The 17,500-nt window shown below is 45.1% G+C and overlaps 1 protein-coding gene across 1 annotated transcript in view; it reads right to left on the bottom strand.

The window, feature by feature from the left end:
* The window catches only part of LOC143291266 (intermembrane lipid transfer protein VPS13B-like), a 101,822-nt gene that overhangs the window by 62,680 nt on the left and 21,642 nt on the right, over positions 1–17,500 (bottom strand). The window contains exons 10-17 of the mRNA XM_076601094.1: positions 16,440–16,662; positions 14,296–14,513; positions 10,838–11,234; positions 9,693–9,804; positions 7,186–8,054; positions 6,267–6,378; positions 3,501–3,603; positions 1–290 (exon numbers count right to left, since the gene is read on the bottom strand). The exon at positions 1–290 is cut by the window's left edge and continues 464 nt beyond it. Coding sequence (XP_076457209.1) covers positions 1–290; positions 3,501–3,603; positions 6,267–6,378; positions 7,186–8,054; positions 9,693–9,804; positions 10,838–11,234; positions 14,296–14,513; positions 16,440–16,662 — 2,324 coding nt within the window. The remainder of the gene's footprint in view (positions 291–3,500; positions 3,604–6,266; positions 6,379–7,185; positions 8,055–9,692; positions 9,805–10,837; positions 11,235–14,295; positions 14,514–16,439; positions 16,663–17,500) is intronic.

The following is a 17,500-nucleotide window of genomic DNA, read 5'->3' as shown; positions in this document are numbered from 1 at the left end:
ACGTTGGCCGGAACATGGATATTCAAGTCTTCGTGTTTCTCTGTGGGGCCAGGGGTGCCAGTGGCCGCGGATACTTCGCTGGCCACACCACTGTCCATGCCGGCCACGGCCGACGACACGGCCACGCTGTCTGTCCGCCGACTCCCACTTCCTCCAGCCAGGGCATTGTGGGAAAGTGACATTGCCAGGTCAGCTGAAGTCGTCATCAGACGCAGCTGCTGCGCACTCAGGTGAACGTCAAGGTCGGACACCAGGTTCAACTCTGCGGTGACCCCACAGACAAGCACATGCTGGAAAGGCAAAAGGACACCACCAGCTTTGATAGGATGATAACAATAATAATAATGATAATGACATAAAAAAAACAAGAGAGGCAAGGCCTTCAAGACTCACTTGTGATACACTGAAAAAAAAAAAATCCAAGCTTTTTATGTATTGTGCATAATTTCAAAATGTAATGTTTAAGATGAGAAAGATCAGTTTAAATCAAATTAAGTCCCATAGCATTAATTACAGAGTAATTTCCCTTTTTTACTGTCTGCACCAAAACGTTTGCAAAATAAATAAAACTTCCATGCTTAGCAAAAGAAGTTCCTGTTTGAACAAAAAATGATAATAATGACTGCTCTTGTTGTTGGGTCAGAATATCAGATCAAAGTGCCAAGTTTAGAGAATACAAAAAATATAAATATAACAGTAAATGCAGTTTGCATATAATTAGGCTTTTTTCTTCTTTTTTTTTTTGTGCCCATCCCAGAGGTGCAATATTGTTTTTAAACAAGATGACTGGAAAGAACTGAATTTTTTCCTATTTTTATGCCAAATTTGGTGTCAACTGACAAAGTATTTGCAGAGAAAATGTCAATGTTAAAGTTTACCATGGACACACAGACACACACACAGACAACCGAACACCGGGTTAAAACATAGACTCACTTTGTTTACACAAGTGAATCAAAAATGGTACAACAGCCGAGTGGTTAACTCACTCAGTACGGCCAGACCTCTCTTCTCATCTACACAGACCCCTCGGATGTCCAGTGGGTGTCTGAATGACCCAACCTTTAGCTTCCGTCGTCAGAATTGTAGTATTCTTTGTCAACATTCACCTCTTCAGTATAAGAGCCTTCCGCTTGCAATATTTTGATGATGGTAACTGGGGTGAAATGCTGTTAACGTTGTCTCTTTCGCCATTCGTACGGAGAGAGTTAAAGCGCTGGACTTTCAGTCTGGGGGTCCTGGGTCCCGATTCCTGTCACAGTACCTGGTGGGTGGAGTTTTTTCAGATCTCCCAGGTCAACAGCTGTGCACGTTGGACTTTCAATCTGAGGGTCCCGGGTTCGAATCACGGTGACGGCGCCTGGTGGGTAAAGGGTGGGGATTTTTACGATCTCCCAGGTCAACATATGTGCAAACCTGCTAGTGCCTGAACCCCCTTCATGTGTAAATGCATGCAGAAGATCAAATACGCACGTTAAAGATCCTGTAATCCATGTCAGCGTTCGGTGGGTTATGGAAACAAGAACATACCCAGCATGCACACCCCCGAAAGCGGAGTATGGCTGCCTACATGGCGGGGTAAAAACGGTCATGCACGTAAAAGCCCACTCGTGTACATGCGAGTGAACATGGGAGTTGCAACCCACTAACGCAGAAGAAGCAGAAGAAGAAGAAACAGCTGTGCAGACCTGGTAGTGCCTGACCCCAGTCTGTGTGTTACGCATGCATCAGATCATAAGCGCACAGTAAAGGTCAAGCAATCCATGTCATCATTCAGTGGGTTAAGGAAACAAGAATAAGGAGTATGGCTGCCTACATGACAAGAATAAAACAGTTGTGTAAAAACCCACTCACACATATGAGAACAGCCCATATGTGTAGAGAAGAAGAAGAAGAAGAAGCACCTGTTCGAAATGACGCCTCTTATCCTCAATTCTTCTCTTCTTCTTCTTCTTCTGCGTTCACTCGTATGCACACGAGTGGGCTTTTACGTGTATGACCGTTTTTACCCCGCCATGTAGGCAGCCATACTCGGTTTTCGGGGGTGTGCATGCTGGGTATGTTCTTGTTTCCATAACCCACCGAACGCTGACATGGATTACAGGATTTTTAACGTGCGTATTTGATCTTCTGCTTGCATATACACACAAAGGGGGTTCAGGCACTAGCAGGTCTGCACATATGTTGACCTGGGAGATCGTAAAAATCTCCACCCTTTACCCACCAGGCGCCATCACCGTGATTCGAACCCGGGACCCTCAGATTGACAGTCCAACGCTTTAACCACTCGGCTATTGCGCCCGTCTTATCCTCAATTCGTTTAGCCAAACTTGTTCAGCGTGCTGAAGAATAACCCCAAAGCCTCTTAAAATTCACATACACACATGAATTGTCCAACCCTGAACTGTACCTTACTCCTGTACTTAGCACTGACTTCAACACTGACATCCACACCCTGACATCAGAACACTGAAACCAACACATTGACATACACTGACAACAAACTGACATCAGCACAGTCATGGTGATTTGACACGCAATCCAGAGGTTTAAGATTTGGAATTCATGTACGTATGCTCATTTTCTATATCAGGCAGCAGACAAGATTTCCAGAGAAAAGCGCAGTTTCACTCGAATGTCTCTGAGCCCTGACTGAACAAGAGAGACACCTGAAAAAATCGCACGTGAAAACCGACCTCCATAGCCCCAGTCACAACAGGGAAAATCTCTATGGAATGCCAGTTGGATCAACAGAACTAAACATCAAAATTCAAGACTAACAAGACGCAAATAAAATAAATTAGAGTACTAACTATGTGTGGAGTGCAAATTTTTTTCTTACCAACACAGAGAGAGAGACTCAGATAGACACACTGAGAAAAGACAACAACAAAACATGTACTATGCTAAAAATGCTCAATATCTGAAGGAGACAAAAACAAAGCTTTTTCCATTTTTGCAAAATATTACTTAAAACGCTCCATGACAACATTTGTATTTGTATTTCTTTTTATCACAACAGATTTCTCTGTGTGAAATTCAGGCTGCTCTCCCCAGGGAGAGCGCGCTGCTACACTATAGCGCCACCCATTTTTTTGTATTTTTTCCTGCATGCAGTTTTATTTGTTTTTCCTATTGCAGTGGATTTTTTTTTACAGAATTTTGCCAGGAACAACCCTTTTGTTGCCGTGGGTTCTTTTACGTGCGCTAAGTGCATGCTGCACACGGGACCTCGGTTTGTCGTCTCATCCGAATGACTAGCGTCCAGACCACCACTCGAGGTCTAGTGGAGGGGGAGAAAATATCGGCGGCTGAGCCGTGATTCGAACCAGCGCGCTCCGATTCTCTCGCTTCCTAGGCGGACGCGTTACCTCTAGGCCATCACTCCACATGGTACAATGCAGAATTTCCGAGGGAAAGAGAAACAATTAAATAGATTTAGTTGTGTAATATATTTCATTAAAAAAAAAAAAGAAGAAAAAAGTTGCCTGCCAACCTACCTGGTTTTTGTTGATCCCTGTGTATACTATTGGAGGAGCTACCACTGTACACAGATCAAAGGCTGACACCACAGGAATCGCCTCCACTTCCTTGACTGCCGGTCTGAAACAAACATCACAACACATTCTACATGAATAGTTCCTTGACTGCCGGTCTGAAACAAACATCACAACACACTACACAAATAGTTCCTTGAGTGCCGGTCTGAAACAAACATAACAACAAACTACATGAATGGTTCCTTGACTGCTGGTCTGAAACAAACATCACAACACACTACATAAATAGTTCCTTGACTGCCGGTCTGAAACAAACATCACAACAGACACTACATAAATAGTTCCTTGACTGCCGGTCTGAAACAAACATCACAACAGACACTACATAAATAGTTCCTTGACTGCTGGTCTGAAACAAACATAACAACAAACTACATGAATGGTTCCTTGACTGCTGGTCTGAAACAAACATCACAACACACTACATAAATAGTTCCCTGACTGCTGGTCTGAAACAAACATCACAACACACTACATAAATAGTTCCTTGACTGCCGGTCTGAAACAAACATCACAACAGACACTACATAAATAGTTCCTTGACTGTCGGTCTGAAACAAACTTCACAACACACTACATAAATAGTTCCTTGACTGTCGGTCTGAAACAAATATCACAACACACTACATAAATAGTTCCTTGACTGCCGGTCTGAAACAAACATCACAACACACTACATAAATAGTTCCTTGACTGTCAGTCTGAAACAAACATCACAACACACTACATAAATAGTTCCTTGACTGCTGGTCTGAAACAAACATCACAACACACACTACATAAATAGTTCCTTGACTGCCGGTCTGAAACAAACATCACAACACACTACATAAATAGTTCCCTGACTGCCGGTCTGAAACAAACATCACAACAGACACTACATAAATAGTTCCTTGACTGCCGGTCTGAAACAAACACCACAACACACTACACAAATAGCTCCTTGACTGCTGGTCTGAAACAAACATAACAACAAACTACATGAATGGTTCCTTGACTGCTGGTCTGAAACAAACATCACAACACACTACATAAATAGTTCCCTGACTGCTGGTCTGAAACAAACATCAAAACACACAACATGAATAGTTCCCTGACTGCTGGTCTGAAACAAATATCACAACAGACACTACATAAATAGTTCCTTGACTGCCGGTCTGAAACAAACATCACAACACACTACATAAATATTTCCTTGAGTGCCGGTCTGAAACAAACATCACAACACACTACATAAATAGTTCCTTGACTGCCGGTCTGAAACAAACATCACAACAGACACTACATAAATAGTTCCTTGACTGTCGGTCTGAAACAAACTTCACAACACACTACATAAATAGTTCCTTGACTGCCGGTCTGAAACAAACATCAAAACACACAACATGAATAGTTCCCTGACTGCTGGTCTGAAACAAATATCACAACAGACACTACATAAATAGTTCCTTGACTGCCGGTCTGAAACAAACATCACAACACACTACATAAATATTTCCTTGAGTGCCGGTCTGAAACAAACATCACAACACACTACATAAATAGTTCACTGACTGTCGGTCTGAAACAAACATCACAACACACTACACAAATAGTTCCTTGACTGCCGGTCTGAAACAAACATCACAACAGACACTACATAAATAGTTCCTTGACTGCCGGTCTGAAACAAACATCACAACACACTACATAAATAGTTCCCTGACTGTCGGTCTGAAACAAACATCACAACACACTACATAAATAGCTCCCTGACTGCCGGTCTGAAACAAACATCACAACACATTCTACATGAATAGTTCCTTGACTGCCGGTCTGAAACAAACATCACAACACACTACATAAATAGTTCCTTGACTGCCGGTCTGAAACAAACATCACAACACACTACATAAATAGCTCCCTGACTGCCGGTCTGAAACAAACATCACAACAGACACTACAGAAACCACTTTACTTCCTGTCTGAAACAAACATCACAAACCATGTTGGTCTGGTGGTAACATATCCGCCTAGGAAGCAGGAGAACCTGAGCATGGTGGTTCGAATCCTACAGTTACCAGTATTTTCTCCCCCTCCGCTGCACCTTCAGTGGTGGTCTGGACGCTAGTCATTCGGATGAAATGATAAACCGAAGACCCATGCACAGCATGCACTTAGCGCATGTAAAAGAACCTACAGTAACAAAAGGGTTGTACCTGGCAAAATTCTACAGAAAAATCCACTTTGATAGGAAAACAAATAAAAATTGCAGGCAGAAAAAAATTTCCCCAAAATGAGAGGCACCTTAGGGGGAGAGCAGCCCGAATTTCACACAGAGAGAACTGTTGTTACAAAAAGGGTATTGCAATACAATACAATACAATACAATACAATATTATACAACAGACACTACATGAAGAGTTCCTTCACTGCCGGTCTGAAAGAAACATTAGAATTCACTTAAAAAGTGGCACCCTGCATATGTTCACATTTACATTGTTCATCCAGTGTGTGGGTGTGTGGGTGGGTGGGTGTGTGCATGCATGCTTGCGTGCGTGTGTCCTTCCTTGAAGTGCACTGTCACTACATGATGGTTCATTAGTATATAAGATGCATGTTCTTCGATTTTGTATCTGTATCTGAGCTGTGTTTTAAATGCATTGAGTTGTGGTGGTTGTTGGGTGACTAACACTTATCTGTGAGCCCAGGTAACTAACCCCTTACCTGTGGCCCAGGTAGTTGTTCCACTCAAGAGCAGGGATCTGCACACCTGAGGATCCCTGGGGGGTGTGGCTGCTCTTCTCCTTCAGGGCTTGCACCACCTCCCCCCACACACCTGAACCATAACCAGGTGACTAACAAATAGTAAAGGGTGGTAACTCTCTTCATTACACAAGGTACACAACTTCCAAGTCAGTGATGCTTATGCTACCGGTTCAGCTAGCACACAGGTAACTAAAAGGTACATTGGAACAAACCCAGACACTTCCTCAAAAAAGGAAGCGCCAGGCCTGTCCTTATACCAATCATTTGACATGTGCACACAGCAGCAAAGACAGAAGAAATGTGCAAACACAAATTAGCTTTTATTCAAGACTGGCATAGCCTCTTTAATCCTGAATAAGCCACACAGAACACATGGACAATACAGACCCTTACCTGTGGCCCAGGTGATTAACCCTTTACCTGTGGCCCAGGTTTTTGCTGCAACACAACACAATACAGCACAATACAACACAACACTATACAGCACAGCACAACACAATACAATACAGCACGATACAACACAACATAATACAACACAACTTAACACAACACTACACAAAACAACACAATACAATACAGCACAGCACAATACAACACAGCACAGCACAGCACAATACAACACAACACAATACAGCAGAAAACTATACAACACAACACAGCACAACACAGCACAGCACAACACAACACAACACAGCACAGCACAGCACAGCACAACACAAAACACACAACACAGCACAGCACAATACAACACAACACAGCAGAACACTACACAACACAGCACAACCCTACACAACACAGCACAACACAACAAAGCACAACACAGCACAGCACAGCACAGCACAACACAACACACACAACACACAACACACGACAGTACCAGAAGCCAGGGCGACAGAGTGCAAGGACAGCTGGTACTGGCGGTCCTCCACACAGGACCCGGTCTGCTGAGTCATGCCGCACTGCAGCGCCTGGTGGAACAGCTCACGCTGCACCGGGTACCGCGGCAACGGGTTGTCCGCGTAGGGCTGCACGTGCATCGACCCCCACTGTGCCAACAGGAGGTCGTGGGTCAAGGTCGACGCAGGGGCATCGCTCTGCGGGTCGATGCATGCTGCCGCTGCCGCCTCCGCTGCAGTTTCCACGGGAATGAAGAGACGCAGGGCAGCGACATCGACGTACAGCAGTGGCAAGGTGTGCGATGAGAGCAGGACGGAGGTGGGCAGTTCGTTTTGCCGGGGGGTGGAGGGGGAGGGCGTGTCTCGGGGTAGATGCAGGTGAGGTGGTTTCACCGCCGCCGCCGCCGACACCCCTCCCCCCCTACCACCCCCACACCAAGTGTGGCACAGCGCCAGAACATGCCTCACCGTGGGGAAGTGGAGCACCAGGTCGAGGGGCTCCATCCTAACGCAAACCTCGCTGACGAACTGGTGGAAGTAGAGGCCACCTCCGTCCCCTGCGGGGCTGTCCTCCCGCTCGAACAGACCACCCACGTCCACGTTCATCTTCCGCATCTTCCGCCGTACACTTTTGCACAGCGCGCGGGTGAGGGTGAGTGAGAAGAAGCCGTGGATGTTGTTGTTGGCCGGGAAGGTGTCCTGGGGAGGGAAGCGGTCGGGCAGCGATGACGACGACTGGCGGTCGGAGGTCCACCCCTTGCTGCTGTAGGTGTACAGGGACTGTGGGAGCTCCCGTGATGTGGACAACAGGACTGGGAACCTCGGGTCCTTGGTTCGGTTCCCGGCTTCGCTGAATGACAGCAAGAGTTATTTTGGGTTTGTTTTTTTTTCTTGTAAGTTGTTGCATGTGTATGTGTGTTAAATGTTTCTTGTAAAGTGCTCTGAGTGCCCTTTAACCCCTAAACTGCCTATATGACGAGATAATTCGTCAGTGCAAGCATGTATGCTTTGCTGCCACAATGAGATACCTTGTCATCGAAATATTCTGACTCTTCCCTGGTTTGCATTGAGTTCACTGACAAAAATACTGGTAGCTTTAGCTTGGGGAATCTTTTTAGATTCTCTTCATGGCTAGAAAACCCATCTAAGTCATGAGGCAGTCCTTTATTTGAAGGTTTTGGTTGGGTTACTGCTGCAGTGTTTGCCTGGCTGCTCTCCTTGCTCGCTCAACAAAATGTTGGACCCTGTGCTCAAGACATGTGATTGTTGTGCACTAAATAAACCAAGATTGCCTTCTTTAGCTGATGCTCAGAATGAACTGAAGCGTAAATTCGAAGGAGAAGACAGTGATGAACTTTTGTAGGACGATTTGACAGAAAATAAAGGGAGCAATGAAGAGACTGGCCAAGATACGACTATCAGTGAGTGATGCCAGGTGCACAGCTGTAGCAGAAGACAGAAAGTGACCGAATTATTTGCAGGACACAGTGTAAGCGATTTACTTGGCACTCAGCCAACATGGTCTGATGAGAACTGGATAAAGTGACTGTGTGAGAGCTAGAGGGGTGAAGAGGAGGGGGGGTGGAGACTGAAGGGGCGTGGCTTCACATCCATGTTATCACTTGGAGAAGTCACAATGCATTGTGTATCTGTCTCTTTTCTTTCTTTTTTTTATATTTGTGTGTGTGTGTGTGTGTGTGTGTGTGTGTGTGTGTGGTTGCTCTAGTATAATTTGTGTGTGCAGGTATTATCCATTTGTCCAGAAAATATTATATTTCAGTGCAAATTACCTGACTAATGTTTGTAATGAACAAGTTGAAAATGTGACTAAAAAAAACCACACTGATTTCAAAACAACAGCATGTCAGTGACAATACATGAAATTGGAAAACATCATGTGTTTTGTATTCTTTATTCATTTACCTTTCAGAAAATATATGCTTTTATGGGTCTTTCTCCAATAACAAAAAGCGCATAATTTTTTTAAAATATATACCGGTTTTGGGGGAAAAATCCCTGGCAAACAGATTTTCACTTAAATCTTATTTTCCTGGCAGTGAAAGGGTTAAATCTTATTTTCCTGGCAGTGAAAGGGTTAAGGCAGGAAAGCGCTAGACAAGTATTCATTATTAGAAAATGACTACAATGACTGGAATTTCTTACTTTCTGCAGCCACAGATACATTCACAGTGAGTGAGATAGGAAAAACACACCCACACACATGCACATGCACACACACACACAAACGCACACACACACACACACAGAGAAACACACACACACACACACACACACACACACACAGAGAAACACACACACACACACAGAGAAACACACACACACACACACAGAGAAACACACACACACACACACACACAGAAACACACACACACACACACACACACACACACACACACACACACACAGAAACACACACACACACACACAGAGAAACACACACACACATGAAAGAAGCGGCAGGTCTCACCTGAGGGTATACCTGTGGATGTTGACACTGCCCACTGTGACCTTCACCTTGCTGTACACCTGCTGGACATCACAGGACAAGGCCAGGTCCTCCACCACCACACACACCTCCTCTGCACACACCACAACACTTCTTCATAATATCGGTCTCTGATTATGTAGGTAACCTGAGATGCTTCATTTATTTCCATGTATTCCTGGTATCGTATTCAGTGTGTGTGTGTGTGTGTGTGTGTGTGTGTGTGTGTGTGTGTGTGTGTGTGTGTGTGTGTGTGTGTGTGCATATGTGAAATGATCCTGTCATGTTCACCTGTCTGTATTATCAACACTTTTTCATCAAAACTTTACTAGAGAAGTGTACCACAGGCATGTGTAGCACTATCATCATCATCATCATCATCATTACAATTGTTATTTTCATTATAATTAATATCAATATCATTACCATAATGATAATTATGAGTAGCAGTAGAAGTAGTAGTAGTGATTGCAACAGTAGCAGTAGTTATAGCAGTAGCAGTCAGCCACACCAACAGTTATTATTGCTATTACTGTCATCATGATCATCATCATCAGCAGCAGCAGCATCATCACCATCACCATCACTCACCAGTACTGCCGACAGTGAACAGACACAGCGTACAGAGGGGCAGAACACACTTCAGCCCAACAAGACAGTTATCACCATCATCATCATGGCCATCATCACTGCCATCATCGTCATCACCATATCACTATCACCATCATTCTGCTCCTCCTCTTCACCACTATCATCATCATCTCCATCACCTGTCATCGCTCACCAGTACTGTCAACAGTGAACACACACAGAGGATGCGCTGGAGCCTAACAGTACAGTTATCATCATCATCATCATCATCATCATCACCATCATTCACCAGTACCGCACACAGTGGACAGACTCAAGAGTACAGCCAGGCAGAACGCACAGCAGCCCAAAAAGGACAGTTATCATCACCACCACCATCATCATCATCATCATCACCACCACCACCATCACCATCACACACCAGTACCGCACACAGTGGACACACTTCGAGTACAGCGAGGCAGGACGCACTCTAGCCCAATAGTACAGTTATCATCACCACCATCCTCATGACCATCACCATCACCATCACTCACCAGTATTGCCGACGGTGAACAGACTCAGAGTACAGCGAGGCAGGACACACTGCAGCCACACCGACAGCTTCACGGCTGCGTCGTCCCCCATGTCCGCCGACAGCACGGCATGTAGCGGGCTGGTGTGTGACGCTTCGTCCGACACGTCTGTCGTCACCGCCTCTCCTGCGTCCGGCGTGCCGCCAGTCAGCGACGGCTCCGGGTGGGCCTGACTGCCGCAGTGCTCTCCCCCTGCCCCTCCTCCACCCCCTGCTTCCTGCTCCGTGCTGCCACCTGGTGTCGGATGCGGGGGGGCGTGTCGCTTCGGGGCGAGGTGACGCATGCAGTGCTCGGCCAGCTGCCAGGCGGCGCCACCCACGTCAGTCACCGCTTCCACCGCGCGGCTGAGGACTCCCACCTGTTGCGTGAAAATAAGAGTTTCAGTTTCGGGTTTCTCAAGAAGGAGTCACTGCATTTGGACAGACAGCAGTCAACTCACGTCAAACAACAGTCAACTCACGTCAAACAACAGTCAACTCACCTCAAACAACAGTCAACTCATGTCAAACAACAGTCAACTCACATCAAACAGCAGTCAACTCACCTCAAACAACAGTCAACTCATGTCAAACAGCAGTTAACTCACGTCAAACAACAGTCAACTCACATTAAACAGCAGTCACCTCACATCAAACAACAGTCAACTCACGTCAAACAAGAGTCAACTCACATCAAACAGCAGTCAACTCACATCAAACAACAGTCAACTCACATCATACAGCAGTCAACTCACATCATACAGCAGTCAACTCACATCAAACAGCAGTCACCTCATGTCAAACAGCAGTCAACTCATATCAAACAGCAGTCAACTCATGTCAAACAGCAGTCAACTCACATCAAACAGCAGTCAACTCACATCAAACAGCAGTCAACTCACATCAAACAACAGTCAACTCATGTCAAACAACAGTCAACTCACATCAAACAGCAGTCAACTCACATCAAACAGCAGTCAACTCACGTCAAACAACAGTCAACTCATGTCAAACAGCAGTCAACTCATGTCAAACAACAGTCAACTCACATCAAACAACAGTCAACTCATGTCAAACAGCAGTCAACTCACATCAAACAGCAGTCAACTCACATCAAACAGCAGTCAACTCATGTCAAACAGCAGTCAACTCATGTCAAGCAACAGTCAACTCACATCAAACAGCAGTCAACTCACCTAAAACAACAGTCAACTCACATCAAACAGCAGTCAACTCATGTCAAGCAACAGTCAACTCACATCAAACAGCAGTCAACTCATGTCAAACAGCAGTCAACTCACGTCAAACAGCAGTCAACTCACATCAAACAGCAGTCAACTCATGTCAAACAGCAGTCAACTCACATCAAACAGCAGTCAACTCACGTCAAACAGCAGTCAACTCACATCAAACAGCAGTCAACTCACATCAAACAGCAGTCAACTCATGTCAAACAGCAGTCAACTCACGTCAAACAACAGTCAACTCACCTCAAACAGCAGTCAACTCATGTCAAACAGCAGTCAACTCACGTCAAACAGCAGTCAACTCATGTCAAACAGCAGTCAAACAGCAGTCAACTCATGTCAAACAGCAGTCAACTCATGTCAAACAACAGTTTCAGTTTTAGTCTCTCAAGGAGGCGTCACTGCATTCGGACTGACCCATATGCACCACACACCCGCAAGGCCTGACCAGCAGCATAACCAAACGCACTTAATCAGCTCTTTCTCTTGTCTCTGGACCTTGCGATTGGAATGAACTTCCTCTTTCGCTTCGTCAAGTCTCCACACTCAGCTCTTTCAAGTCTGGCCTTAAAACCCACCTCTTCCCAAAATAGCCTCCCTTGCCTGCCTCTTCCTTGTCTTCAGTTTCTACAGTTTTAGAGTTATGCATGCGTGTGAATGACTGGTGCGAAAGCGCTTTGATTTGTCTCTGCACAAGATTCAGCGCCATATAAATACCATCATTATTATTATTATTATAGTAGTAGTAGTATCGTGGCTGGGCCACGTTTGCCGCATGGAAGATGGTCGCATCCCAAAAGACATCCTTTATGGAGAACTTGCCACGGGGCAGAGAAGCATTGGCTGCCCACAGCTGAGATACAAAGACATTTGCAAACGTGACATGAAGGCACTTGAGATCAACACTGATTCCTGGGAGGGCCTTGCAGATGACCGCAACAGATGCAGAAGCACTCTCAAGAATCAGCTACGGATTGGTGAGGACAAACTGTCAGCTGCTGCAGCAGAAAAGCAAGCTCGCAGAAAAGGGACGGCAGCTGACAGACCAGCATCAGCTTACACATGTGACTGCTGCGACAGAGACTGTCTCTCTCGCATCGGTCTCTACAGTCACAGGCGACGTTGCTTGGTCCAAGCAGACAGCCCAATTAGACATTAGGTCGAGTATACCCTATCCATGGTCAGCCATGGCCGAAGGAGGTCTACTACTACTACTACTACTACTATTATTATTAATCAGGCCTTGAGTACAAGCACATACTTGTGTACCCATCAGAATGGGTTTCTTCTACAGAAATTTGCCAAAGGGACAACACTTCTATTGCCATGGGTTCTTTTTCAGTGCACCAAGTGCATGCTCCTTACAGAACATTGGTTTATCGTCTCATCCTTCTTCTTCTGTGTTCATGGGCTGCAACTCCCACGTTCACTCGTATATACACGAGTGGGCTTTTACGTGTATGACCGTTTTTAACCCGCCATGTAAGCAACCATACTCCGCTTTCAGGGGTGTGCATGCTGGGTATGTTCTTGTTTCCATAACCCACCGAACGCTGACATGGATTACAGGATCTTTAACGTGTGTATTTGATCTTCTGCTTGCGTATACTTACAAAGGGGGTTCAGGCACTAGCAGGTCTGCACATGTTGACCTGGGAGATCGTAAAAATCTCCACCCTTTACCCACCAGGCTTTACTGTTTACTGTGGTTACACAGCCATAGTTACCTTAACCATCATAGATGGTTGCTTTGCCATGTAACAACAATCGTAACACAATTACTTGGCCGTGTAATGACCATCATAACACAATTACCTGGCCGTGTAACAACCATCGTAAAACAGTTACCCGGCCATGTAACCATCATAACACAGTTACCTGGCCGTGTAACCATCGTAACACAGTCACCTGGCTGTGTAACAACCATTGTAACACAGTAACCTGACCGTGAAACAACCATCGTAACAGTTACCTGGCCGTGTAACCATCGTAACACAGTTACCTGACCGTGTAACAACCATCGTAACACAGTTACCTGGTTGTGCGACAACCATTGCAACACAGTTACCTGGCCATGTAACTACCATCATAACACATTTACCTGGCTGTGTAACCATCGTAACACAGTCACCTGGCTGTGTAACCATCGTTACTCAGTTACCTGGTCGTGTAACAACCATCGTAACACAGTTACCTGGCTGTGCGACAGGCTGACGTGCAGCGGCTGCAGGTCCAGGTGCAGACAGAGGGCCAGCGACTGGATGGTGTCGGAGGTCGGGGGGTCGTAGTGCACAGTGGCGCCCACAGTGGAGCTGACCCCAAGGCCCTGCACTGCGGGCTGGCTGGCCACCCCGCCATGCAGCGTGTACACCGTCACATCGCTCAGCTCCACCGTCCACGGCAGCTTCTCACCTTTCAGACAGCAGTCAACTCACATCAAACAGCAGTCAAGCAGCAGTCAACTCACATCGGACAGCAGTCAACTCACCTTCAGACGGCAGTCAAGTCATGTCAGATGGCAGTCAACTGATGTCAAACAGCAGTCAAATCATGTTAGACAACAATCAACTCATGTCAAACAGCAGTCAACTCACAACTCAAATCAAACAACAGTCAACTCACAACTCACATCAAACATCATCAACTCATAACTCACATTAACAGCAGTCAACTCACGTCAAACAGAAGTCAACTCATGTCAAACAGCAGTCAACTCACAACTCAAATCAAACAACAGTCAACTCACAACTCACATCAAACAACAGTCAACTCATAACTCACATTAACAGCAGTCAACTCATGTCAAACAACAGTCAACTCACGTCAAACAGCAGTCAACTCATGTCAAACAGCAGTCAACTCACTTCAAACAGCAGTCAACTCATGTCAAACAACAGTCAACTCACATCAAACAGCAGTCAACTCACGTCAAACAGCAGTCAACTCATGTCAAACAGCAGTCAACTCAAGACAGTCAGTTCACCAGCAGTCAAGACACGTCAAACAGCAGTCAACAGATCAAACAGCAGTCAACTCATGTCAAACAACAGTCAACTCACGTCAAACAGCAGTCAACTCATGTCAAACAGCAGTCAATTCATGTCAAACAACAGTCAACTCACATCAAACAACAGTCAACTCATGTCAAACAGCAGTCAACTCATGTCAAACAACTGTCAAACAGCAGTCACCTCATGTCAAACTGCAGTCAACTCAAAACTCAAATCAAACAACAGTGAACTCACAACTCACATCAAACATCATCAACTCATAACTCACATTAACAGCAGTCAACTCACATCAAACAACAGTCAACTCATGTCAAACAGCAGTCAACTCACATCAAACAGCAGTCAACTCAAGACAGTCAGTTCACCAGCAGTCAAGACACATCAAACAGCAGTCAACAGATCAAACAGCAGTCAATTCACCTCAAACAGCAGTCAACTCATGTCAAACAACAGTCAACTCACATCAAACAGCAGTCAACTCACGTCAAACAGCAGTCAACTCATGTCAAACAACAGTCAATTCATGTCAAACAGCAGTCAACTCATGTCAAACAACAGTCAACTCGTGTCAAACAGCAGTCAACTCACGTCAAACAGCAGTCAACTCATGTCAAACAACAGTCAATTCACGTCAAACAACAGTCAACTCTCATCAAAGGGAAAACATTACCATAATGATTTTCATAAGAGGCAAATCATTTCTCTAATCTGCAGATGAAAAATGAATTGTTTTAGGACAAAATATGTCAGTAATGTTTCTTGCATCTGTGGTGCTCACATAACACCATCATATACCAACTTGCGATATGTTAAAGTCTCAAATCCCTGAACTGAAATCATCTTCAGCAGTCCATTGCTAATGTATGACTTTTTCAACTCCTTGTTAAATAGTCCAGTTGGTTCGCTGTTATAGCTGTTAGTTTTTCATTAGAAGTATGTTATATTGTTATGTTTTTTTGTTTATTTTTAAAATAAAACTTAAATCAGTAATTTTCACACACACATACACACACACACACACATACACACACACTTTCACTTACTCGTATGCGTACACAGTAATCCCCCCCTCCCCCTCCTCCCACTCGATTTTTTTCCTTCCCTCGTCTAATATCACTTACAGTGAAAAGACGTTAAACTAAAGAACGAACGAACATCAAAGAGCAGTCAGGTTAGATAAATAATATTTTCAAAGAATAGATAAATAAGATTAGATGGAAGAAGAAATGAACCAATCAGAAGAAAAAATATAATGAAAATAGATGCAATGGACAAACAAACAAACAGATCTTCGAACAAAAAGAACAACAGGGCCAGTGACACGTACTGAGCAGCCCCCCGTGCAGCGCGGTGACGGGAACGTCCTGCAGCACATCCATCTTCTCCGCACCCACACTGTGCACCGTCACCGCCGGCACCGCCACCACCACCACCTCCCCCACCGCCCCCGCCCGCCACGCCCTCTGCACGTTGGCCGCGATGTCCCCGCTTGCCTCCGCCACACACACCGACCGCTGGGCCACAAAGACGCAGCTCGACTTCACGTCCACCTGACCGACATGAGAGGCAACAGAAGTGAAATAAACAGCCTGGGGATATATGTCATCAAAAAACGAAATGCAGAACATGGACATATACCTGTCATCAGACAGGTGCAATAGCCGAATGGTTAAAGTGTTGGACTTTCAATCTGAGGGTCCCGGGTTTGAATCTCGGTAACGGCGCCTAGCGGGTAAAGGGTGGAGATTTTTCCGATCTCCCAGGTCAACATATGTGCCAACCTGCTAGTGCCTGAACCCCCTTCATGTGTATACGCAAGCAGATCAAATACGCATGTTACAGATCCTGTAATCCATGTCAGCGTTTGGTGGGTTATGGAAACAAGAACATACCCAGCATGCACACCCCTGAAAACGGAGTATGGCTGCCTGCATGGCGGGGTAAAAACGGTCATGCACATAAAAGCCCACTCATGCACATACAAGTGAACATGGGAGTTGCAGCCCATGAACGCAAAAGAGTATCAGTCATCTGAACACAGAACGTGGACATATATCTGTCATCAAAACACAGAACGTGGACATATATCTGTCATCAAAACACAGAACGTGGACATATATCTGTATTCAAAACACAGAACGTGGACATATATCTGTCATCAAAACACAGAACGTGGACATATATCTGTATTCAAAACACAGAACGTGGACATATATCCGTATTCAAAACACAGAACGTGGACATATATCTGTCATCAAAACACAGAACGTGGACATATATCTGTCATCAAAACACAGAACGTGGACATATATCCGTATTCAAAACACAGAACGTGGACATATATCCGTATTCAAAACACAGAACGTGGACATATATCCGTATTCAAAA

The sequence above is a fragment of the Babylonia areolata genome, chromosome 16, assembly GCF_041734735.1.
Source record: "Babylonia areolata isolate BAREFJ2019XMU chromosome 16, ASM4173473v1, whole genome shotgun sequence".
NCBI lineage: Eukaryota > Metazoa > Mollusca > Gastropoda > Neogastropoda > Buccinidae > Babylonia > Babylonia areolata.
Note: the sequence above shows the minus strand (reverse complement) of the source record. Positions and strands in the feature narration are given on the sequence as shown.